Genomic DNA, 26,789 nt, shown 5'->3' with positions numbered 1-26,789 from the left:
CAAAACAAGATGGTAGTCCGTGCAAAACGAAGAATGAAAACGTCTTAGTCGGCGTAGGACGAAAAAGAAAACGAATTTATCAACTTAACAGAGTATACCTAACGAGGTGCCAAAACAGTTTTTATAAGGTGTAGGTTGATTTAACCAAACAAACATTCAGCAAATCTCTAACCGTCCCAAATCAACATAACAAATGCACACACCCAATTTATAGTGTATGGACACTGGAATTACATGAACAAGATCTGTTTAAGACGTTATGCAGTGAGAATACATATAAAACATTCATGGACTGAATGGCCTATAGACTGAATGGGAACTTTGGAACTGACGCCTCTTCATTACGGCACGTTGTTGTCACGGCGATTTGGGCTGTGGTTGGAGGGTATCATCCTTAACGTGGACGCACACTTGTAACAGAGTGGAAAACACTAACAGAATGACTGCAGCTGTCAACACCGCTGTAAACCACAGAATGATGAGTGGACTTCGAGTGGATTCCTTTGCATCGGGATGTATTTGTTCCTCAACCAGTATGGTCTGTCCACCTGATCTAGCGGGTGTGGACGAGGGCGGGGTTAGCAAACTGCCCACCAACACTAATTCCGGTTCATCCGTTACGTCTGATGAAAAGGAAAATTATTATTATTATTACCAGCTGAGAAGTGACAAAACTTTCCAGATAAAACAACAGTCACAATGTGTTTTACGGCTTACTCAAGATAATTTCACTTATACGACGGCGGCCAGCATTATGGTGCGAGAAAACTGGACAGAGCACAGGGGAAACCCACGACCATCCGCAGGCTGCTCTCCAGGAAGGTCATTATATGGAATAAATAATTGAGGTTTATCAGCACATCAGCATTATCATCAAGAAGCCTGCTATTCAACGCTAAACCAATACAGCTGCTTTATGTAAGGCTGTCATAATGCACAGCAAGGAGTCTTGGTCTTCAAACACGTTACCAAGAGTCATTTTACACTAAACACAAAGGCCCAAAACAAGATCATTGGCAGTCACGGCGATCTACGTCATACTAGCATGCTGGACATTTTCCTCCAAACCTACCCACGTCGCCCACGATCTGGATCACTTCCGTTTTTTCTGGAATGCTACGCTTAACTTCCACTGGACACGAATTCTGCAAAGAGGAATGCTTTATTAAAGTCACTTATATCTATGTATTTGTTAAGTATTGCAAACATTACAAGAAACTATCTAGTGAAGGACTCAGAAAAGAACTGAAACGAGAAACCAAAAGCAGGCGAGGGCTCAAGCTGGTGAAACAAATAGGTGTTTCCGAGGATAAATTGATGGGAGATCTGATGGACAACACAGTGGTTCAAATTACATGGAGTATAACTACATAGATTCGACTGTAACGCTTGTGTTCTGCCTCAATGTTCTATAAGTACAGTTATTTATCTAATTGTTGTTCAACGCCGTGCTACAGAATTCTTAAGTTCCTGAGGTAAACCACTAGCCTTTGATAAGTTACTTACGAACTTTCCCATGTGTATATATGCGTGGAAGACAAGTGGTCTTCAACTGCGCAAACGGACCCACGAACCTGAACCGCCCATTGACACCAATGCTCCACGTAAAATGAGGGCGGGGAAATCCAAAAAGTCTTTCCCAGTGTTGGGGTTGAACCCACACCTCATGTGTCTTGGCGATTGAAAAACAAACATTTTAACTATTGCCCTCACTCCTTTGATCTTTGAGATCTGATGATATTAAACCGTCTATGGTGTAAGAATGACCTGTAAGACATGAACTTACCCCGTTACAATTGTGGTCACAAACTGTGATATTACAGACGAACATGAGCTGGTTACTGCCTTTCAGTTTGAATCCCTCAAAATACGGGCTGAAAACTCGCAACCCTCGCGTCTCGAAGCCGGCGTTCTTCTCAAACACTATCCCATCGCCACACCTAAGCATAAACATCATTCAGAACTATTTCGGGCTGTTTTAACATGATTTTGATTTTTAAAAGCCAAGATTATTTTTGGAACGATGATTCATTACAATCATATTAATATCTCACTACCTCACGCAGAAATCGGTATTTCGCCCATACAACGGTGACTATATTTATAGAGAGCGGAGGAAAGCGGACAGAGAGCGGAGGAAAGAGGAACAGAGAGATGAAAATAGAGGAACAGAGAGCGGAGGAAAGCGGACAGAGAGCGGAGGAAAGAGGAACAGAGAGCGGAGGAAAGAGGAACAGAGAGCGGAGGAAAGCGGACAGAGAGCGGAGGAAGCCACTGTTGAACCAGCAGTTGTTTCATTCATATAACCGGTCTTGTTGGCCACATGAACGTTGGTGTTCTGGGAGATCCCGGTGAACGGGTCTGTTGAAAGAACCCGGTCCCGACGGTGTTTAGCCTTGTTCCATAGACAAGCATTCTGTGGAAAACACCAAAACCTCACAATGTACGTTAACACTCACCAGTCCATGCTTTCATTTATGCTTATTTTATATATAACGTTAAAAGTCAGGCGTTTTCACATGGATGCCACTTTGGTAGGACCGGTTGCACTTTGCCAGAGTAGAATACTCCACAAGAACAGCCCGCAAGACCACTCGAGAAGAATTAGTGGCCAGTGGAAGAATAAAGCAAGAAATGTTGACAGATCACACCTACCCAGCACGTAGAATTGCATATGACGTCACAGAATTCGCAGCAACACAGCTCAATACTCGAATACCTTTTTCTCCACTTTTACCTACAAACAGGACACATTTTAAAATTATTCATAATTGAAATTTGAGATGATATTCTATGTATGATGTGTTAATGGACACAGTCTGGCCTTATCTAACTCTCATCTACCTCCACTGGATTATTTAAAACCATATCAATGCATGGAGAGTCAAGTATCGCGCGAAGGAAACCAGTTTGTTGAATTGAAGGATTGGCCGCTGGAGAGAGATTCGGAATGAATGAATGATTATGGCTTAACGCCACATCGGCAATATTTCAGCCATATCGTGGCGAGAACAAGGTGAAAACAGGAGACGGTTAAGGTTTTCGAAATGATGGTGAGAACATCAAAAATCAAACAAAGACATATTTAAAATCAGATAAGAAAAAATCAAAACAGTTAAAACTCGAAAACCATCATATTTAAAAATAGTATATCTGGAAAGCTGTATGTATATAACTTTTATCTATAAATATTTCATTTGATTTATTTATTTATTTATTTGATTGGTGTTTTATGCCGTACTCAAGAATATTTCACTTATACAACGGCGGCCAGCATTATGGTGGGAGGAAACGGGGCAGAGCCCGGGGGAAACCCACGACCATCCGCAGGTTGCTGGCAGACCTTCCCACTTACGGCCGGAGAGGAAGCCAGCATGAGCTGGACTTGAAACTCACAGCGACCGCATTGATGAGAGGCTTCTGGGTCATTACGCTGCGCTAGCGCGCTAACCGACTGAGCCATGGAGGCCCCTCAGACAATTGAAATTTATATAGGCCTATATAAATCGCCAGCGATGCTGTCAAATAAATCATTCATAGAGTTGACCGTGTAGAACCTTTGCCTAACATGGGCAAAGTCTACACAGTCAACTAAGATATGTTTGATGCCATATTCAGCATCACATCCAACACACTCTGGAGGACTGCTCCCATCTAAGATGAAATTGTGTGTCAGATGAGAATGCCCGACACGACACCTTGTTAAAACTACTTGGTCTCTGCGAGACATTTGGCAAGTATAGGCACTGTAGCCAATGACCGGGTGAATAGCATGCAGTTTATTGTGGATCTGCAAGTCCCATTCACCCTGCCAAAGGCGACGAATATATTTAAGAATATTAGACTTCACGTCAGTATAAGGGATTTTAACCCGAGATACAGGTTTATATAGGGCAGCTTTCGCTTCCCTGTCCACGACTGTGTTTCCATGGATACCAGTGTGACTTGGTATCCAACAGAATATAATATCTTCACCTCTTTTAATTAGTTTTCAGTGTTTGGCTATGATCAAGTATAAATGGATTTTTAAATTTATTATTCTGAATCGCCAAAAGGCAAGAGAGCGAGTCGCTGCATATCACTGCCCTCTGGGCATGCCCAGAGGAAACATATGATAAGGCCAGGAGTATAGCCCTGGCCTCTGCAGAAAAGATAGAAGATGAAGGTGGCAGACGTGTAGAAGTGACCAGCTGCTCTAAGACAGCCGCAGCCGCAACCCTGTCCCCATCCTTTGACCCGTCACTATATATAAATTTATAATCCATATAATCAGCCTTGATTTCAGCAAAACTTTACTGAATTATAAGAGGATTTGTATTTGATTTATTATATTTACTTAGATCAAATATTAGTTTAGGTTGTGGAAGAAGCCATGGAGAAGACTCCGGGAAAGACACCGAAGCTATATCCTCCAGCTTGATGTTAGCTCCCACAATATGGTCCCGTGTGCGAAGACCAAACGAAGGGATCTTGTTAGGACATTTAGTATATTTGTCTACATATAATGGATTGAAAACACAGTCGTAGGCAGGGTTTGTTGGATGTGCTTTAAGCTTTGTAGCATATTGAAGGTTCAGTTTTATACGTCGGTTATATAAGCAAGGCTCATTTGCCTCCACGTATAAACTTTCTGCTGGTGAGGTTCTAAAAGCACCAAGGCTGAGCCTCAAACCTTGGTGATGAACAGGGTCCAACATTTTAATATACGACTTCCTAGCGGAACCGTAAATGATGGATCCATAGTCCAATTTAGACCTCACCAGAGAACGATATAAATTAAGTAAAACTGATCGGTCAGCACCCCAATCGGTGCTAGACAGACCTTAATTATATCGAGAGCCTTTGTACATTTAGCCTTAAGCATTTTTATATGAGGTATAAAAGATAGTTTACTATCAAATATTATACCTAAAAATTTTGTTTCTCCAACAACTTTAACCTGTTCACCACGAAAAATTAAGCTCGGGATCGAGATGAAGTTTCCGTTTGTTACAAAAATGCATACTGACGGTTTTAGACGTTGAAAATCTAAAACCGTTTTCAGTTGCCCATTTCTCGATTTTATTGAGACAAAGCTGCAACTGACGTTCGATATTATTCATATTCTTAGCTCGGTAGCATATAAGGAAATCATCCACGTATAAAGAACCCTCTGTGCCAGATGTTAATGTTTTTGCTAGGCTATTTATTTTTATGCTGAACAGAGTTGGTGATAGAATGCTGCCCTGGGGTACACCCATTTCCTGCTCATATGAGTCAGAAAGAGTGGACCCCACCCGTACCTTAAACTGACGATCAGATAAAAATTCAGATATAAATATAGGTAAGCGACCTTTAAGACCCATATTCGCGAGATCTTTTAAAATACCATATTTCCATGTGGTGTCGTAGGCCTTTTCAAGGTCAAAAAATATGGACACCACATGTTCATTATTAACAAAACCATTACGAATAAAAGTTTCAAATCGAACAAGGTGATCTAAAGTAGATCGACCTTGACGAAAACCACATTCAAGAAACCAAACAAGTCTATCATTAATCATCCGTTCCATAGTCTTACAGACACAGCTGGTAAGAGCTATGGGGCGGTAATTATTTGGATCAGTATGATCCTTTCTCGGTTTAGGGACCGGGATAATTCACGCCTCCCTCCATGACGGTTCGAAATTACCAGTTATCCAAATATCATTAAGCAAATCCAAGAGAGTCTCCAGTGGCTCAGGTGGTAAATGGTTCAGAAACTTATAATATACATTATCGGGACCACAAGCAGTATCGTGGGCCTTTTTAAATGCAGTTTTAAGTTCCTCGATATTAAAAGGACAATTATAATCTTCTAAATTTTTAGAAAAAAGGGCAGTTTAATTCTCTCCTTCTGGTTTTTAATATGTTGGAATATTTTAGTATAGTTCTCAGAAGAAGATTTCTTGGAGATTGTCTCAGTTTATTTACTATATAGGATGGAGAAGTTAATATATTATCTCCATCCTTCAAATGCTGGACTTTTGCTTTATTAGTTTTGCCCATAAGCTTCTGAACCATGTTCCAGACCTTACGCATGGGTGTTTTTGACGTAATGCCCGAAACAAAGTTCCGCCAACAAGATCGTCTCTTGGACTTGAGTAATCGGCGAGCCTTAGCCATAAAAATATGAACCTGGTTTAAATTATTATCAGTAGGACATATATTAAAATTTCTCTCGGCCTTTTTGCGGTCTTTAATGGCTTTGCGACAGTCCTTATCATACCAGGGTTTGCTTCTGGATTTTGGATTTGTCGAGGTTTTAGGGATAGTTCTATCGGCAGCTCGTAAAACAAGCTCGTTAAATTTTAATATAGGATCATTTGCTGCATTGAAAGTCTTTGGAGTGATATCAGCCTCACAGAACATCTCACATGCGATCCAATCTGCTTTATCGAATTTCCACCTAGCTAGACGTTCTAAAGAATTAGAAGTGATATGCTCTAGGATAATAGGAAAATGGTCACTACCACAAAGATCGTCATGCACCTTCCAAGAAAAATCTGGGAGAAGTGATGGATCCGTGATAGTGAGATCGATAGCAGAATAAGTGCCATTACCCGGATGTAAATAGGTATTAGAACCATCACTGAAATAAAACAGTTCTTCCTTACATAAGAAGTCTTCGACTATCTTGCCCTTATTATTTATGTTATTACTACCCCATAGAGGGTTATGGGAATTAAAATCTCCCATTATAATAAACGGTTTGGGCAATTGTTCTGTAAGATTATGTAACTGAGAAGCTGACAAAGAAGTGTTCGGAGGTATATACACGGAACATAATGTGACTGTTTTACACAATGAAACACGAACGGCCACAGCCTGAAGCTCTGTATGCAGAGCAACAGGGCTGTGGATAATACTGTTATTTATGAATATCGAGGAGCCGCATGCAGCTCGCTCTTCTTCATTTGAATAAGTACTATATAACGAATAATTTTTAAAAGCTACTGTATCTTTGTCAGATGTTTTCAGGTGAGTTTCCTGAAGACACAGGGCTACTGGATTTAAAGATTGAACTAGCTGTGTTATTTCAATAAAATTTACCTTAAGACCTCGACAATTTTATTGTATAATTTTGTCCTATATCGCCATTATGGGGGAAGACGTATTGGGATTTATGTCGTGACCGAGGACGGCTCTTTTTGGGAGATCTACTAGGAGACCTCCCAGGTGCAGATGATGTATCCATCAGGTCTGCACATGAAGTTGAAGGATCAACGTCCTCCAACGATCCAAACTTATTATAAGTTTGGATTGGATCCCTAGTGGCCTTAGAGGGACGCTCCAAGGGGTCACTAGGTTTATCCTTTATGATTTTTCTCAGATTTATTTTTGTCACCCGTTGTTTTCTGTGAAGAATCAACGGGTTTATTAGATTTAGATTGATTATCACATGATGTGTTGTTAGATAAAGAAAGTACTGGATAATCAGGTAAAGTAATAGGTATTTTGGATAGGTTGATATCAGTCTGAGATGAGGAGCTGGCTGTCTTATTTACGGGTTTCGTAACGAGTTTCTGTGGCTGTTCTTTGTCAATGGGTCAAGTAAAAGTCGTTTGGACCCCCACAGAAACAGTGGTTTTCCTTACAACATTGGCAAATGTAGATGTTGTAAGGCCGTGCGTGACAGAGACCATACGCTTCGCTTGCTGATAGGATATATTATGTTTAGATTTTAAGGTTATAATTTCTTTTTCTTTTTTGAAAAGAGGGCAGTCCTTGGAAGAGGCCATGTGGGCTCCGCTACAATTGAAACATTTTATTGTTTTTGTGCAGTCAAAGCCCTCGTGACCTGCTTCCGCACATCTAAAGCAGACCAGTGTGTTGCGGCACTGACTCCTGCCATGGCCAAATCGCTGGCAGGAGAAACACCAGGTGGGGTTAGGTATAAACAACTCCACTCGTACGCTATACGGTCCGACAAATATAGATGACGGAAGGGAAGGTCTGTTAAAAGTTATCATAAAAGTGTTCGTTTTTATCAGGTTTCCATCTCTTAATTACGAAGCTTTTGACCTTTATTACTCCTTGATGTTTTAGTTCTTCAGTTATTTGTTGTTCTGTCATTTCAGTAAGGTCCTGGTCCCTGTCACGAATTATGCCATGACAGCAATTTAATGTATTATGTGGAGAAACAGAAACAGGCTGCTCTCCTATATTTTGAATTTTTAGTAAATTTATATATTGTTGTTTTCTGGAAACTTCCAACAAAATGTTCCCAGATTTCATTTTTTTGACTTGTTTCAGAGTTCCAGCATAACTTTCTAACGCTTTTTTAAGTACAAATGGACTGATTTTCATTTTGCCTTCATTTTTATTAGATATTACTAAGAAGGTAGGAAAATAAGTATTTTCTCCTTCAATATCTAATGGAACTTCATTTTTTCTTTTTTTTAGCAACGACTGTTGTAATTACAGATGAAGCCATGTTATATTTTATTTAATTTCACCCTCCGTGTCCCCCACCCGCCACGGAGTGCCAACAAGGGCGAATCTACCCCTGCAGATGACCAGCAGAGAACAGAAACAGGGAATCCACGCAAGGTATACTCGAACAGATTGAGTTACACCAACAAGATTAAACCCAATCTACTCGATTAACCCAATCTACTCGATTGACCCATTAGCCACCGCCTTCTACACTGACACCGAACAAGAGCATCTGGTGTTAACCCAACTTAACATCACAGTACGTGAAAGAATACCAAACTGGATCAAGTGTAGGGCTTGACGTGACCAGCCGAATGATCGGACCGCGCCCATCCGAACCCCCGTCTCTCTCCAAGTAAGGGCCAAAGTTGCGTGTTGGGCGTGAGGATCTCGCAAGACCAACACGCCCTCAGCCACCAGGCTGAGGTCGCTCCCGGGTTGCCTGTCACACAACCGGGAAGATGTGAGCCTATTTTACTCACTGGGCTCACACAGGAGAGCTCTAGGTTAGTCGACTTTTACGACAAGCTTGCCTAGAGGGCTGAGGTCCTATTCTTATCACCCCGGAAACCCCACGGGGGGAGAGAGATTCGGTGGGGAGACATTTATGTTCATTTATTTGATTAATGTTTAATGCTGTACACAAACATTTCACTTATACGACGGCAGCCAGCATTATGGTCGGAAAAACCGAGCATAGCTCTGGAGAAACCAACGACTATCCGCAGGCTGCTACAGGTCGGAGAGGAAGACAGCTTGAGCTCGGCGAACTCAGGGCAACCACATTGGTGAGAAAGTCCTAGGTCATTGCGCCACATGGTCACACTAACACACCTTGGACATGGAGGCCCCTTCCTGTTTACAAATATACAGGCCACCGTGAACGCCGATCTATCATTTTGAAGAAAATTCAAGCTGAGAATCCTGATTTTTCTTTACATGAGCTGTATCCATGCTTTCTTAAATGAACTGAGTTATGCGAGGTAAGCGAACTGGTGCATTCATCTAGAGGACCAATGACTGCATTCCCCTCAGTGTTGAGCGAGAGAGATTGATTCTGACGGATGTGATTTTATAATGGGAGGTTAAAATGTTCTTCTACGTGCATGATATTGCAGAATGTATAAAGAAAATATACAAATGAAACTTGCCATTTGAGATTGCCTCCAGCTGCATCCATCTGCCTAATGGCAGCTCATGAAAAAAGGGATCCCCGTGCACATTGATCACTCGCAGGGTGAAGGTAGAGGAGACTTCCTTCCCCAGTAAATACTGCTTCTCTTTTGGGGCAATTAGCCTGTGAAAGAATGCCAAACCATTACTCTCACCTCCTGTTAGTGGATCTTAAATCCCAGAATAATGTGGTTCATCACAATTCGCATCCTGCGTATCAACTGTGTTGTTTGCAACGATGTAATTTTGCGTTTGAACCCCTTCAAACCCTATTAACTTACGCTGAATTGTGTCTCCTTGTGTATAGCGCAAAGCAAAAGGTACCGGCTATCAAAGATGTAGGGAAGAACCCGATAAAGAGTTATGACTGATTGGTGTTTATCGCAGTTCTCTAGAATACTTCTGTTACATAGCAACAGTCATGGAAGGAGGAAACCTTAGTGCCCAAGAGAGGAAACCTTGGTGCCCGGAGGAAACATCTGTGCTCAAAAGAAATCTCTTATGCCCAGAGGAAACCTCCGTGACCGGAATAAACCACTGTGACCAGAAGAAACCTTTGTACCCAGAGTAAACCGCATCCCCCGGAGAAAGGGGGGATGCGTGAATGTAGTGGAGAATATCTTTCCAGCAGCAATTTACGATTGCATTTTCTACGTTGAGTGTTCAAGTTTCATTTAACATGTAACAAGGCATTCAGAGAACACCGTGTGCTCGGCTTATTGATTTATTTATTTGAATGGTGTTATACGCCGTACTAAAGAATATTTCACTTACACGACCAGCACTATGGTGGGAGAAAACCGAGCAGAGCCCTTGGGAAACCCACGACCATCCGCAGGTTGCTGACAGACCTCCTCACGGCGAGAAAGCCAGCATGAGCTGATTGTGTGATTGAGCAGTTCGAAAACTGCATGATGTTCAAGTGAGGTGATACGTTAAAATACGGACCACTAAACCAAAATAGTAGAATGACACTGTCATACAAAGATATTATTCTCTAATTAAAAGGTGCCAAGATCTTCCCATTAAACCTACAAGACAGGCCGAAATTATTATAATGCCACAGATACAACTTTATTGTGTGCATAAAACTTGCACAGTAAAGACTAATGTTATAGAGTTATAAATAGTTTCGGTGGTAAGATACATCATTGTGGGCAGTGGTCTTTGATATGCAAATCGCATTTGGCAATTCGTGTACTATGAGTGGCAATTGCAACCCTGTGAATGGCTGAGTAAATGCTGAGGTATGGTAGTAAAAAACTTCCTTGAGGGGATATCGAGCACCAACTCGCTGGAGTGGTCATTTATATGCAAATCGCTACCCACCACTGGCTATCTGTGTAAAATGGGTGGCCACTACAAAACTATGATTGGTTGAGCAATTACCCGAGCTGACAGTCACTGTGGATGGTTTAGCATTCCATCACAGTCTAAGAAAGCACTTGCCTCGGTCAGTGTCCTAGGCTCCTGGTACTAATATAGATGGGGAAAGCTTTCTACAGAAAGCTATGTTTACAGGCCTACCAGTGAAACTAGAAACTCCAAAACTTAAGTAAACTTTGACACTCCATAAATGGCAGAAAAGTAGCTAGAGAGACCATAAAAATGGTAAAATCTACAAAGGGACCTTGTTATTATAATACCCTTCTTGGTCTTCCACATCTAGGTAGGCCTGTACACAAAATTGTAGTCCTACATAATAGTTTTCTTGATAGAAGAAAAAGATAAATTTGAAGTCCGTAAACCTTGAAAGAATAGTCACAGAGCCGTACAAAAAATCGCAGCCCTGCAAGGAGGCGTTTCAGAGAAGATAAACAAAATAAATTTTGTATAACTGGTAAATATTTCACATTGAATGTCTACCAATCAAAAGGACTGAAATCATTCACCAAGCCAATAAAACCAATAAGAAAGTTCCATCAGTAAGTCCTATGTAGATGTAACACTATCCATGGACTCCAAAGTATGAGACCGAAAAAGTACTAGAATCCGGATGTCCGAAATACCCCGCTTTCATCCCCCAACATTTCCAAGGATAAATGGAATGTGTCTTCAGCTTGCACTTGTACGCATAAAAAGCATTATTACGCCCTATATCTGAATAGGGGTAACTAGGAAAGCAAGGCCTTCAGAGAATACGGTAGCTCGCCTGATTGAGCAGCTCGTAAAAATGCAAAATGATCAAGTCAAGTGAAACGTTCAATATTGACCTCTAATCCAAAATAAAGTAGAGTGGTTGACACAGTCATACACAGATATTATTCTCTAATTACATTCCGGTAAGATCTTGCCATTAAATCAACAAGAAAGGTCAAAATTATTATAATCTCGCAACTATGATTGTTTATCGTATGTGTAAGGATTGCAGAGCAGTGACATTGTATGTTATGGAGTTGTACATCAATTGCGGTAGTAAAAGACACTGTGGGGAGTTCGTGCACAAATTTATCGCAGAGATCTTTGATATGCAATTCGCGAACTGCACTAGGCAATCCATGTACAATGGGTGGCAACTGCAACCCTGTCAATGGCAAAGGAAATCTTGGGCTATGAGGTGAAAAACTTCTTGGGTCTTTGATTTGCAAATCGCTACCGACGATTGGCTATCTGTGTACCATGAGTGGCCACTGCAACCCTATGATTGGCCAAGAACTTTAACCAGTCTGGTCACTGACACCGCCCCCGCCCCCGCCAGCGTATGATCCCCGTCGCACAATACCTCGCCTTACTTCGTACAGGCGAGCTAATAAAAATAATAATCAGACTGTCATTATTACAGAAAAATTGGGTCAATACCTTAGCAGGAGTTGCATGGACAAAATCTATGTACATGAAAATCCATTATTGCACTAAGTACCTGAACGGGAGTAACTATGAAAATATTTAAATAATCACCCGACTAATTAAACTTAAGCATGCAAAAGTTTACATGGGGGAGATGTATGCTAAGTGTCCTGGAAAAAGGGTCAGTACTATCGCTGTATAGCCCAATATACAGGAAGTAAAAAACAAAGAAGCTCAACCTTCCACGAAAGGGAGCTAAATGAAAAAGCTTTACATTCAATCCATGTATGAAAGCCCAATATACAGTAGTAAAAAAAGCTTAACCTTCCATCCTAGAATGTACATTTACACACCATAAACTAAGGACCCAAAAAACGCTTAACATTCAACCCATGTATGAGAGCCCATTATACAGGAGTTAAAAAAGACACCGCCACTTTCCTCACTCTCCCAATACCTCTCCTTACTTTGTACAGGCAAGCTAAAAACTTTTTTTAATTTATGATTTAGATCCGAAAGTAGCTCAGCACAGCCTTGGCTGTCATAATGCCAAGTTAAGGCCTAACAATTCATTCCAATGCACATGCCGATACAGTTATGTTCTCACCAGTCGTCCACAGGTTTGTCCAGAGACTTGCCCGTCCCCTTCCCTCCGTAAGCACAGGAGACCTGGTACTGCTCCTTGTGGGTCAGGATAAATCCTCCAGGCTCTCCCCAGCCCACCTCGATCAAAACCACAAATGTATTCGTGCTCACCTTTTTCTGAAATAATTTCAATGTGTTGAGCGACAGCCATGGACTTCAAACAAACTTAAAACAAACAGAAGATCTAGATCTTCGACTACTGTCAGCCATAGGTTACTGATTTGTCTATCAATGCTAAAAGCTTCTTATCAGGCTAAACAAAAGGTCAATGCCAACACACGATAGACAGATACATAACCTTACACGCTTCAAATCTGTAGGGTGGTTTGAACATCATCCCGACTGGTTGCACTTTTCTTTAAAAAAAACCCAAACTAAACCCTTTAATAGATTTCTGTATATCTCTGAAATTAACAATTTCAACAAACTTCAGATATTTAACTAAAATCGCAACAGTAATTATCAATTCAGCTTCAGTTTCCTGGTCTCGCAACAACCGGATGCTCTGTCAAGTCAAAAACATCATTTTCAAGAACAGAAGCAAAACCCCAAAAGTGAGGATATATACACCTGGAGATGGAGAAATCAAGGAAGGAATAATTCTATCAGAGCATCTAGCAAATGATTGACACAGTCCATTTCGTTTATTGTGAAAAGTCGATAAAAGCCGACTTCATAGAAAAGAATTACCTGGAAAACACACTGTTTGTGGGCTAGCCTTTCGTCGAAGCCAACTTTAAGTGTAAAACTGATGCCGTCGCCCACTTCCCGGAAGTCGTATTTGTAGTTGCCTTTGCAGGTGGCTGTTGCGTACGCTGGGACATCAGCAAGCAACTTGAACGTGGTGTCTGGCCCGTAAGGGTAGGAGGGGCACGATGGTGTCACTACAAACAGAATTCTCATTCAGTCCTGTACTCAAATTAAAATTAAAGTTAATGAAACGTCGTCATAACGTTAGAAATGAGAAAATGATATGTGTATTATCTGAAGGGTCATTTAAAGTTTTGTTCATGTCTCGACGCGTTCTTTGTTTGGTGAATAAGTAAATATATTGCTTTTGTTGCTTCATTATACATATAATAGATATCGACGTGACAGTGAAGTTTAGCAGCTATGAAAGTGCCAGGATATGAATGTGCTTACCATGTTCGAAATAGTTAAACGCATTTTAAAACTTCAAGCTTTAGTTCTGTTTTATACAGATATGAAAAATGTCGAAAAATAATAATATAATAAGTAATATTCTTACAATAAGCATGAAATGAGCTTTCACTTCACATATACTTAAAGTGAAGGTAAACGTAAAGTACGCATTAAAAAAAGGCAATAAAAACCATCCCAGAAAATGGTAATTATGTAAATCATGATCCGATTGCTATTTAAATTCAACATTTACACGTTTAGATGATAGGGAAGTTTGGGAGGAGCTGCATGGACAAAATTTCGTTGCAGGGGGTAGGGCTATGTTAATTTATTCAATTATTCATTTACTGACCGTCAATGATGTATTCGGATCGGTTGTTGTTGATAAAGACAAAGCATCACCCTGGAATGAAGCAGTGCATTATTTCAGTGGAATGTTTGAAATATTTGGGAGTTATTAAGACGAGGTTGCTGTCACATGGTAGAGTGACGTCAATTCCTGGAAGAACCTGCTTTTTCCAATGAACATCTGAGAAGGGAGTCGGCGTATGGACCTGTTTTTGCAACTATCGCGACCATATTGTAATGGTCGCGATTATAATTATATGTTTACTGTTATTTCCTGGTTATCTGTAGCTTAGGCAAACTAGCTGTGAACAGGTATACATAGAGCTGCAGCCAGATGTCAAAGATAACAGTGTGGTTTGGATTACAACATGAACTTCATGGGGATTTTGCCTAATCTCATCAAGGCACTTCTGTTCAAATAATCCGATTCAAAATTCCTCCGTCGCCCAGTTCTAGCAACTTCTTACACTCGATTCAATATTTTTCTATCCATAAATGTTTATACTTACGGCCAAGAGAAGAAGAACTACAGTGATTTGGAGCAGTACCATGTTCCTGAAATGACAGTAATATTATAGCTGTGATAAACCATTGCAGTCAGGTTCTCCATTTACAGATACCAAAATATTCCATGGAGAAATTTCCCCTGACATTAGCTTGTGTCCAGGAACTAACCTCAGCTCCAATGTTCTCGTGACCGTGGATATTCAAGTCGTTGTTGAAGGGTCCCCCGTGCGTTCCATGGGCAAAGCGCAGTGGGATCTATGGGATGGTCTGGGCTGATAACTTTTTACTTAACTTCATGTAAGGCGTCATGAAATATGTGTATCACACAAGTTCTACGAATAGGGTATTTTTCCATATTTGACGTTGGTGTTGTGTCCAATTCTTCGCGTTACAATACTCAGTGTTTCAAATACGTATAATTAAGTGTTCTATTTCCGAACTAATTAATTTCAGTTTATGAAGTGTGATTATTTTCTCTGGACGCCATGGTTCATTCCCCACATATAAATTCGAACGCCGTTGTGTTTATAAAGAAATATAGCATTGGTTACGACTGAAAGAAAAGAGCGCGTCATGCGCAGTTGTGTCCAAGCCAACGGTACGAATGATTGAATGGAATACAATGAGCTGTGGATTCATGTCACATTGTCACAACAGGAAGCATTTAAGGCCTTCAATATCACAATGATAACATTAAAGGTAAAAATTCGTGTTAAAATTCAAAAACCACGTTAAATATAGTTGTGTATATTTTATTATGATATTCTATACCTACACCAATAGACCTACAACAAACATATGACAAGGACGAAGAAGACAGAACTGGCCAGCGCCGAAAGGATAGAAGTTAAGGATGAAAGACAACGCGACTTGCTGCTCTAAAACTAGAACATCAATTCATTAGTTATTAATCGTAATTTCAGCAAAATTTTTTATGCCTGACATTTTATTCTTACATTTATTTATTTATTTATTTGATTGGTGTTTTACGCCGTTCTCAAGAATATTTCACTTATACGACGGCGACCAGCATTACGGTGGATGGAAACCGGGCACAGCCCGGGGGAAACCCACGACCATCCGCAGGTTGCTGTCAGACCTTCCCACATACGGCCGGAGAGGAAGCCATTTATTCTTACACATTCTATCAAATATTAATTTAGGTTGTGACTAAAGCCCAGGAGAAGTTCAGATTGGGGAAAAAAACAGGCGCTGCACGTCTCCTCTAGCTTGGCGTTAGCTGCCACCATTAGGGTCACGAACACCACCAAACGGAGAACGCCTGAGGTTGTTTTTTGTCGATAAGTAAATGTATTTTAAAAAATCCCATCCGAGACTGCATGGTGAGCTTGAAGCCTTGTAACAAATTGAAAGGTGAATGTGGCATGCATTTCATAGCATGAAGGCTCGTTATCTTCTATGCATTAACTATCTAGATCTACTGTTGAGGTTATAATAATGAATCATAGACCCAAAGTCCAAAATCAGGCCTCACCAGAGATGGATGTAGACGGCGACTTACACCCTTTCGCGCAAGGCAACTTCTGAAGCGGATTTTTGAAACGGTTGTTCTTCACGCTGACACACTTGATACCAGGACTACACAAGTACTGAAGATGCCAAGGCGAACCGTGCACAAATTGAGTTGTAAACGTACATATGCCATACAAACAGCCTTATAAGTGGCTGTGTGTTGGTAATTCAAACTTGGCATCCTACATGTATCTTTTCACACTGGTCACATTTAGGGTTCGAAAGAAAACATCGTCATTTAGCGGGGCGTTGCCAATTTGTGCTTGCTAACAGAGGAATTCAAGGTTCAAGGTCATTATACATGATATAAAAAAGGGAAACACATTTCTCATTCCGAATGTATTTTATTTATACAATACTGTTAATTTTTGTAGTGTTGTAAAAAAAATCACAAACAAAGTGAAACACGATAGCTATCTCGACAACGTCATTTTCGGGCTAAAGTGAAAAACTTCAACCTACAAAATAAAATATTTGAAGCTGGCTGATCATTCCTGGGTGAAGCTGTACTACCACAGTACACAATCAACGTTCACAATTTTATCCAAATGATGCAAATATTTAAGAGTTTAACCTGGACTATAATTTTAGGCTAAAACCCGAAACAGCTTTGGGAAATGGATCACTGGTATGGTTGACATGTGACATTAGGGAGTAAACATCCAATATAGCACTAGAATTGGGCTATTTATCCACTCATCAACAACTTTTCTGAGGCTGGATTATTCCCTTTCACATGATGTTAAATTTCAAGTTTCTTACAACTGTTATAAAATCAAGAGGTTTACACGTTGTAGCAAGGTGAAAAATAAATTAAACATTTATATAAATGATGAAAACATGAACTGCTCTTGGAATATATTAGTCCATGTTTTACACATAAAATAGTAATTATTCACATCACGGAGGGTTACAAATTGTAACAGACCTGGTACTCGTTAAAGCATCTTCTGCAACTGAATTGAAGAGAACTGCAGGCTGCAGTTATATGTGGGCCTATTTATCCCCACATCATGACATGCCTGACTATGTCATCACTGGCCTGGCTTGCAAATTAGTGGAATGCCAAAGCATGCATATTCGAAACGTGTAAATCAACAATAATGAACAATCTTTCCAAAGGTGAATTCTCAACTCATTTCTGTAGAATATAATACATGTATATTAATACTGGTAATTTAAAAGTAAACAGTTCTAATACAACAATATTGCATAATCTATCCTGTATATACCTTTGTATATATGCTCCACAACCCTTCAGCATGAACTGCCTTGTGATAAATGGTAACAGTGATGATACTCCCACACCCGTGGAGAATTCACAGTCTTCGCGACCCACCAAGCAATACTAGTAATATAGAATGTACCATCAGGTGTGACAGCTTGAGCTTTGTAACTTCTGTTACAAAATAGCACATGGACAACTGTAAAATTTACCTGGTCAGGTGTTTAAATAATAAATGTTGAGTCATAGAAGAAAATGGGAGCAAGTCACCTGTGTACTGAAAGCCATTAACTCCCTATTAACAGTTCAAAGATGGTATTTTAAAATAGTCTTCCTTTAAGAAAAGACACGATTTGAATATCTGAAGGCAATTTATATGAGTATAAAACTATATACTGGTATTTGACAACTTGCATTGCAGTATATTGCATATTTCAGCTTCAAAATCAATTAAGCCAAGAAGACAGGTATCTCAGAAGTTCTCAAAACATGAGGGAGGAAGCTCTTTTTTAACATGAAGGCAATAGAAACTGGGGATAACTGGGGGTTGGACAATGACCAGAATTTATATTTCAATTGGCCATAAATGCAAAGCAGCTGATTAGATTCCCTCTAGCTTGACGTTAGCTCCCGCTATTAGGGTCATGAACACCACCAAACGGAGATCGTCTGAGCTTGTTTTTTATCGACAAATAAATGTACTTTAAATAATCCCATCGTCAGCAGAGTCTGTATGATGAGCTTTAAGCCTCGTAGCATATTGAAGGCTGAATTTTGTATGCATTTTTATACCAGGAAGGCTTGTTATCTTCTACGTATTAACTATCTAGATCTACTGTTGAGGGTCAAAGTGCTCAGGACTTCAAAATTTACATATCAATTGGCCATAAATGCAAAGCAGCTGAATGGTTGAGATCATTATTTTGGACCAATCATGTTCTCTGGTCTCACCCATTCGTCAAACTGCTCTGACGTCAGAATGCCCAGCTTCAGAGCGGCTTCTTTAAGAGTTGTCCCTTCTTTATGGGCCAATTTGGCAATTTTACTGGCATTATCGTAACCAATATGTGGATTCAGAGCTGTGACCAGCATAAGAGATTCATTCAACAGCTGACTGATGCGACTTTCATTTGCTTTGATGCCAATGACGCAGTTGTTGGCAAACGAGCGACAAGAATCTCCCAACAATCTGATGGACTGAAGAACATTCCGCACAATCATTGGCTTGTAAACGTTCAGTTCAAAGTGTCCATTGCTGCAACCAATGGTCACTGCTGTATGGTTCCCCATCACCTGAGCTGCTACCATGGTAACTGCTTCACACTGCGTCGGGTTCACCTTACCTGGGGAGAAGCAACAAGTAGCTTTATTGTCAAGAGTATAAACCATGAGGAAGTTTTTTTTGGTAGTCATTGAGGTTATACAGATTTGGCATGTGAGAACACCTTGGTGGCTAGCTCATAGTTATGAGGCCATTTTACACCAACAAATTATACAGAGCCAGCATGATTTCAGTCCTGTGAAATATTAAACACAACATCCAAAAGCAGCACTTTATTTGCTGTATGGCTTAATGATATATTTCAAAATGAATTGTACTTTTCCATCCATATTTATTTACTCATTTGATTGAAATTTTATACTGTACTCAATAATATATCACTTATACGACTGCGACCTTTATTATGGTGTGACGAAACCCACGACCATCTGGAAGTTACTGGAGAGGAAGCCAGCATGGCATTAACTTCAACTTACAGCACTCGCACTGGTGAGTGGCTCCTTGGTCACTGTGCTGCCCTTATACACCAGCTACTAGGCCATACTCGCCCCTTTTGTTCATCCATAAGTGGTTCCTTCATTAACTGGTCCCAAATCTCATCAAAAATACTTCTCTGTTAATCCTACACTACCCTAATTCCTAAACCTTTTCGCACATGAAAGAGCAACTTTTAGTTCAAATTATGCACGTTATTAATTTGATTTCAGAGACGAAACTAAATTGGTTGGGTTGGCCCTTTTCAGGGCCATTTTCACCAAAGTATAATTTTATCGGTCAACACAGAATAATTCTTTCAGAATATACCTGAATAAACGACTTGCAAACATGCCAAAAGGTTAAAGAATGACAGTATGCACAATTTTTACTTTTCATCCAGTTTAACGTATAATCTAAAAAAATTAGCCAGCTAAGTCCTGGTACCCCAACAACTTTGGAATATCTTACCTGGCATTATACTACTCCCTGGTTCATTTTCTGGTAGAGATAGTTCCCCAAGCCCGCAGCGAGGCCCTGACCCTAGCAGACGGATGTCATTGGCAATCTTCATTAGGCTAACTGCTAACACACTCAACGCTCCATGTACCTCTACTAGAGAATCATGGGAAGACAAGGCCTCAAATTTGTTCTCTGCTGTCACAAATGGTAAGCCTGTGGGAAAAGATATGGCACCTTTGGGATAAAAACAGCACTTAACATGTCACATGCGCAATTAATAACACCAGTATGTGTACAATACAGGAACTGGGTTAGAAAAATTTGTAGTCTCAACTGCAAAGATACTGCAAAGATACTTCTGTATTCATTTATAGCTGAGAGTTGGATGCTCTGTTCGAACAAAGTTGACTTACATAACAGCAGTCAGGTTTACGGGTTGACAAGACTAGCAGTATAAAAACATCTACTTCGGAGTGTTTGAAACAAAAATGCCCAAAACATCTGGATTTTGTATTGGTCCGTTTATGAAACTACATACTACACTAACTGAAATACCTGTGAGTGTGGCAATATTAGCAGCTACTTTCTCTGCAAATCCAACTCTGGTGTTGAGGCCCGTGCCCACAGCCGTGCCACCTGTAATACATAAACAGTAACACCAGTAGCAGATACATTCAAAAATCCAAACAGGCATACAGTTGTAGGTCATAAAACACCAGCAGTTCAGAGCATATGGAATAAGGAGATGAGGCATGGGCAACTGGTCCCAATGAAGACACTGTTATCATGTACTAGTTGGGAAAATAAATGAAATGTACTTGAAGGTACATGTACAACATGTATAGTGTCTCAGATACAATGTCTCAGTAGACTTTGTTTGATTCCAACGACTACAGGCGAAATTTGACAGTCAGATGTACAGTTATATGTACACTTTAACTCATGACCGTCATCAAACCCTTTGTGTTACCCTGGCCCTATGCACAATGAAGGCAGAGGAATACATGTACATGTACAAAAGAAGAACATCCTGCCCTGGGCAGCGATAACTGAACCCACAGCTCAGTAGTGAGCCTGATCCTGCTCCACGGGTGAATTGATACAGCAAATATGATAAAAAATATCCTAAGCGTCTTACTGTTATGTATATTCTGTATATTCAGAGAAACAAATTATTTCCTGCAATTAATATAACTACACATAAGGCCTACCAGCAGCCAGCTGGTACAATCTGGGAAGAGTGGAGTTGATCCTGTCCACACCATTGTTCAGCTGTTGTAGATAGCCACCAAACTCCTGCCCTAACGTTAAAGGTACCGCATCCTGAAATATCAACCAACAAAACTAAGCTACAGAACAAAATCAACATTTTACTATGTTCTCAAGTTTTTAGAAGTTATTGAAAGGTTTAAATAATATTAAGTGTAATACCTGATTCAACTATCAGTAGGCCTACTATTTTTATGTCCTTCACATACTTTCAATAATTCTTGCATATAGAACATATGACATATGGTTAGTTTTACCTTTTTACTGGTAAGAAAACGGACACAATCTGGCTTTTGATTCCACAGTCGGAAGCTACAGTAGGCCTTACCATCCTCGGCAATGGGTTCTGTGATGACAAAAGGCTTAGGCCCCCTAGCAATGGGTTCTGTGATCCCACAGGCTTAGGCCCCCCAGCAATGGGTTCTGTGATGCCAAAGGCTTAGGCCCCTGAGCAATGGGTTCTGTGATCCCATAGGCTTAGGCCCACTAGCAATAGGTTCTATGATGCCAGAGGCTTAGGCCCACCAGCAATAGGTTCTGTGATGCCAAAGGCTTAGGCCCTCTAGCAATGGGTTCTGTGATGCCAAAGGCTTAGGCCCCTGAGCAATGGGTTCTGTGATGCTAAAGGCTCAAAGTCCTCTGACAATGGGTTCTGTGATGCATTTAAGAGCCAAATCACTTGCTTATGGGTTCTAGAACTACTGACAAAAGTCCCATACCAATGGGTTCTGTGATGCTAAAGACCAAGTCACAGGGTATTGGGTTCTGTGATGCTATTAAGAACCAAGTCACCTGGCAATGAGTTCAGTGATGCTATTGAGGACCAAGTCACCTGATAATGGGTTCTGTGATGTTATTAAGGACCAAGTCACCTGGCAATGGGTTCTGGGATGTTATTAAGGACCAAGTCACCTGACAATGGGTTCTGTAATACTATTAAGGGCCAAATCACCTGACAATAGGTTCTGTGATACCATTAAGGGCCCAGTCACCTGGCAATGGATTCTGTGATACTATTAAGGGCCAAGTCACCTGACAATTGGTTCTTTGATACTATTAAGGGCCAAGTCACCTGACAATTGGTTCTGTGATACTATTAAGGGCCAAGTCACCTGGCAATGGATTCTGTGATACTATTAAGGACCGAGTCACCTGACAATGGATTCTGTGATACTATTAAGGGCCAAGTCACCTGACAATGGGTTCTGTGATACTATTAAAAACCAACTCACCTGACAATGGGTTCTCCCAATCTTGATAATATGTTTGAATTCCTCTGATTTTGATTGGATGGCTTTCTGTAACAGCTTCAATCCTGGTAGCAACACTGTGTCTATCTCTGTAGCCACCGCTATGTGCATTGCAGTTGGAAAGGTGTCATTTGAGCTCTTGAACAAAATGCAATCCATGTATATGTATAGAACATCACCAAATATACTTCCAGTTTCAGCAACAAAGGCTTCTTGTTTATTTTACACCCGACAAAACATGTACCTATCTTTCATAGATGATGCCCTTTACCTAAAGGTAGGAGTTTTAGGATAATATGTATCTTCAATAGTTTTTTCTTCCTGTCCATGTCAACTCTGGGTTTGAAAGCCGAAAACTGTATCGCTATGCACTAGATGCAGATCATATAGTATTATACTATACATCTGTTGTTCTATATTGTGATGGAAAAAATGCTTTTCAGAAAAAATGAGTCATTTCTTCAAATAATTTCGATGTTTTTCTCATGGCTGAAGGAAAAACCAATCCTTTGACTTATTTCTTACCTGGCTCATGTTGACATGGTCATTCGGATGAACAGGTATTTTGCTGCCCAGCTGCCCACCCAGGAGCTCTATTGCCCGGTTACTGATCACCTCATTAACATTCATGTTAGTCTGGGTGCCCGAGCCTGTCTGCCAGACCACCAGGGGGAAGTGATCATACAGCTTCCCAGATCTCACCTGAAACACAAGCTCACTCATTCACTGACTCAATCATTACCTGACTCTCTGCTAGACCACCAGGGGTGAGTGATCATACAACTTGGCAGATCTCACCTGAAACACAAGCTCACTCATTCACTGACTCAATCATTACCTGACTCTCTGCTAGACCACCTAGGGGAAGTGATCATACAGCTTCCCAGGTCTCACCTGAAACACAAGCTCACTCATTCGCTGACTCAATCATTACCTGACTCTCTGCCAGACCACCTAGGGGAATGGATCATACAGCTTCCCAGGTCTCACCTGAAACACAAGCTCACTCATTCGCTGACTCAATCATTACCTGACTCTCTGCTAGACCACCTAGGGGAAGTGATCATACAGCTTCCCAGGTCTCACCTGAAACACAAGCTCACTCATTCACTGACTCAATCATTACCTGACTCTCTGCTAGACCACCAGGGGTGAGTGATCATACAACTTGGCAGATCTCACCTGAAACACAAGCTCACCCATTCACTGACTCAATCATTACCTGACTCTCTGCTAGACCACCTAGGGGAAGTGATCATACAGCTTCCCAGATCTCACCTGAAACACAAGCTCACTCATTCACTGACTCAATCTTTACCTGACTCTCTGCCAGACCACCAGGGGAAGTGATCATACAGCTCCCCAGGTCTCACCTGAAAAACAAGCTCGCCCATTCACTGACTTAATCATTACCTGACTCTCTGCTAGACCACCTAGGGGAATGGATCATACAGCTTCCCAGATCTCACCTGAAAAACAAGCTCACCCATTCACTGACTCAATCATTACCTGACTCTCTGCCAGACCACCTAGGGGAATGGATCATACAGCTTCCCAGATCTCACCTGAAACACAAGCTCACTCATTCACCGACTCAATCATTACCTGACTCTCTGCCAGACCACCAGGGGGAAGTGATCATACAGCTTCCCAGATCTCACCTGAAACACAAGCTCACTCATTCACTGACTCAATCATTACTTGACTCTCTGCCAGACCACCAGGGGAAAGTGATCATACAGCTTGCCAAATTTCACCTGAAAGACAAGCTCACTCACAAACTGATGAACTGACTAAGCCACCTGTCTTTGACACTGAAATACGCAGTTTTCTTTCAAACGGATTCATCCATCAACTTACCCACTGCGTAACTGGTTGGATAATACAGCTGTTGACAGTATATTTTAAATTAAAGCACTAAAAACTTTTGCTAACTGTTTCAGTCATTATTTTCTGACTGATCAACTGGTTGTTCAAGAAAGCTATTAATAATATGAACACTGAAAACTTTTGCAAGCTAATGTAGGGAGGAGGCTCTAGAGCACACCTTAATCCCCTGGGTATATACCATCTAACCATGTGTGCTTTGTGACATGCCAGTATGACCTGTGGCTGCTTTGATCAGCTGTACCGTACATCTTCCTTGGATCTCCATACCTCATCCGCTGCCTCTACAATCGCCTCCACCAGCTTAGCATCCAGTCCATATTCCTTATTCACTTGGGCAGCAGCTCTTTTCAAGGTCCCAAATGCACATATTACCGGTGCCTAAAACACAACACTGAATTGTAGAAACATATATATATACCGGTATATACTGATTTCAAAATGTGTTGGACCGATTGAAAATATGTCTGAAATCTAATCATTTTAAAATGTATTAAAATACATTGCCCAATCACTGCATGCGGATTACTACATTGTAGCTTCAGAAAGTCGGCTACAATGGGCATGCTCTCTGTAATATAAACTAATAATAGTGAACAATCTTTATATGCAAAATCACCATTTGATTTATTTATTCATTTGATTGATGTTTTACGCTGTTCTCAAGAATATTTCACTTATATCACGGCGGCCAACATTATGGTGGGAGGAAACTGGGCCTATCCTGGGGAAATCCACGACCATCCGCAGGTAGCTGCAGACCTCCCCACGTACAGCTGAGGAAGTTAGCATGAGCTTGAACTCACAACGACCTCATTGCTGGGAGGCTCCTGGGTCACTGCGTAGTGCTGGTGCCCTAACCTCGGCCACAGAGGTGTTGATCCCCATTTGACTTGAACATCTATTTTAAACACCTTAAAATATAGACCAGTTCAATTTATTACGAAATCTGGGGCAACAACACAAATTAATTCCAAGACAGGAAGAACAAAATTTTGAGAGTGGGATTAAAAGGCTTACGACAGTAAATTGGAGCAGATACATGACTGAACAATGCTTACAGGCATTCGCTCTTGTTCTCCTCCAATGTTAAAATTGATCAGTGATCTGGCTGTATTAGCGCCGTAGTATTTGTCTGCTGGGACCTGGAGTTCCCCAAAACTGTCAGATTCTGTCCTGTAGCTTCCCTAAAATCACAAGTTACATACAGAAGTATAAATATATAAGACGCCTCTATATTAATGTATACTTAGAGGTGGTTGATACATAACCCACATATTATTACCTACAGTAATTATAATGTCAGTACAAACATAAATGTCAGTACAAATGTAAAACCGTCTTGGCTGTGGTGAGTTTCCCATTTTTCACTGTACCAGTGTTTTTTTTTTATACTTTCCATCAGTTAATCTATAATATTGTTGGTTGGATGGTCAAGCAAACAAAAAAATGGAAACAAGGTCTGTTCAGTGACATAGGTTTAACTTGGATATATGACTGCACAAACATATTAGGCCTGCACGAATCACATCAGCAAACATGTCAATCATATAGAACTCCAGTCCTGACTACATGTTAACATCAATAGCATTCCTCAGATTTTAACGTCATGACCTTGCACTGTTGGTCAGCATCATACTCGTTTAACATATGTTTACGCAATAAAACTTGATCATAGGACAGCCTGTATTAAATAGGCCTATTTTTCTGATCAAATTTAAATAAACATTACAAACTTACCAGTTACAGATAATTTACATGGTATACTTAACGTTTAAATCTACATTAAAAAACAATAATATACGTTGGGCATGTCAGTGTAAGCAAGTGAAAGTTTTACTATCGATGTCTCACCCGTTAGCCTACAACAGAGTCATGATACAGTTCTGGTAGCGGTGCCGGTAGGCAGCATCACTGGTTCCAGCAAACTTACCATTGCCATACCAGTGGTGTAAGATGCTCTACCTGAAGTACCCTGCAAGGCTTTCTTGACAATAAACAATCGGCCTGGGGCTGTACCAACATCTAACGAGCAAAAAATTTCCACGCTCTGGCAGTAAGCCTGCCGTACACGTGGTACAAGTCGCAGAAGCATGACCTACAAACACCCGACACCAAGATATGTCGACCGTTTTGGCGATCGCGAGGTCACCGACAGGTGGCGTTATTTACACTTGCGGTATGTCGTCTTTGACCTACTTTCACTTTCACGGCAGACTGATTTCCAACAAAATTCATCAATATGTTATGGATTTATTAAGATAAGGTAATTCATTCCATAGCTCCACAAATGAAGCATCGTTAGATCAGCTGAGCCATACGCGCGCCGCTATGGGAATGGATAGAA

At 40.7% G+C, this 26,789-nt stretch overlaps 2 protein-coding genes across 2 annotated transcripts; both read right to left on the bottom strand.

The window, feature by feature from the left end:
• Positions 1–357: 357 nt before the first annotated feature.
• LOC135466290 (vitelline envelope sperm lysin receptor-like) lies at positions 358–13,965 on the bottom strand. The gene is made up of 7 exons (XM_064743706.1): positions 13,753–13,965; positions 13,025–13,179; positions 9,609–9,754; positions 2,656–2,737; positions 1,787–1,940; positions 1,073–1,145; positions 358–623 (listed from the first exon to the last, which is right to left on the bottom strand). Exons 1-7 carry the CDS (start codon positions 13,963–13,965, stop codon positions 358–360), a joined length of 1,089 nt encoding a protein of 362 aa, XP_064599776.1.
• Positions 13,966–17,020: 3,055 nt separating this feature from the next.
• Positions 17,021–26,560, bottom strand: LOC135466714 (probable fumarate hydratase, mitochondrial). Its single transcript, XM_064744364.1, has 9 exons — positions 26,376–26,560; positions 25,504–25,629; positions 24,713–24,823; positions 23,081–23,257; positions 22,538–22,693; positions 21,248–21,359; positions 20,592–20,672; positions 20,046–20,249; positions 17,021–19,161 (listed from the first exon to the last, which is right to left on the bottom strand). The coding sequence occupies exons 1-9, from the start codon at positions 26,535–26,537 to the stop codon at positions 18,737–18,739; spliced, it is 1,554 nt and encodes a 517-aa protein (XP_064600434.1). The 5' UTR covers positions 26,538–26,560; the 3' UTR covers positions 17,021–18,736.
• Positions 26,561–26,789: the final 229 nt, after the last annotated feature.

Source organism: Liolophura sinensis, chromosome 6 (assembly GCF_032854445.1).
Source record: "Liolophura sinensis isolate JHLJ2023 chromosome 6, CUHK_Ljap_v2, whole genome shotgun sequence".
Taxonomy (NCBI): domain Eukaryota; kingdom Metazoa; phylum Mollusca; class Polyplacophora; order Chitonida; family Chitonidae; genus Liolophura; species Liolophura sinensis.
Note: the sequence above shows the minus strand (reverse complement) of the source record. Positions and strands in the feature narration are given on the sequence as shown.

Bases quoted from the DNA above. Each gene is read 5' to 3' on its own strand.
- LOC135466290 (XM_064743706.1), bottom strand. From the start codon at position 13,965: ATGAGAATTCTGTTTGTAGTGACACCATCGTGCCCCTCCTACCCTTAC. The intron at 13,180-13,752 runs GTAATTCTTTTC...AAATTATTTCAG, and splicing joins ACAAACAGTGTGTTTTCCAG to AAAAAGGTGAGCACGAATAC. The intron at 1,941-2,655 runs GTAGGTGTGATC...GTTTATGCTTAG, and splicing joins TATGCAATTCTACGTGCTGG to GTGTGGCGATGGGATAGTGT.
- LOC135466714 (XM_064744364.1), bottom strand. From the start codon at position 26,537: ATGCTTCTGCGACTTGTACCACGTGTACGGCAGGCTTACTGCCAGAGC. The intron at 22,694-23,080 runs GTAAGAAATAAG...ATTTTGTTCAAG, and splicing joins ACCATGTCAACATGAGCCAG to AGCTCAAATGACACCTTTCC. The intron at 20,250-20,591 runs GTATTTCAGTTA...CTTTTCCCACAG, and splicing joins TAATATTGCCACACTCACAG to GCTTACCATTTGTGACAGCA.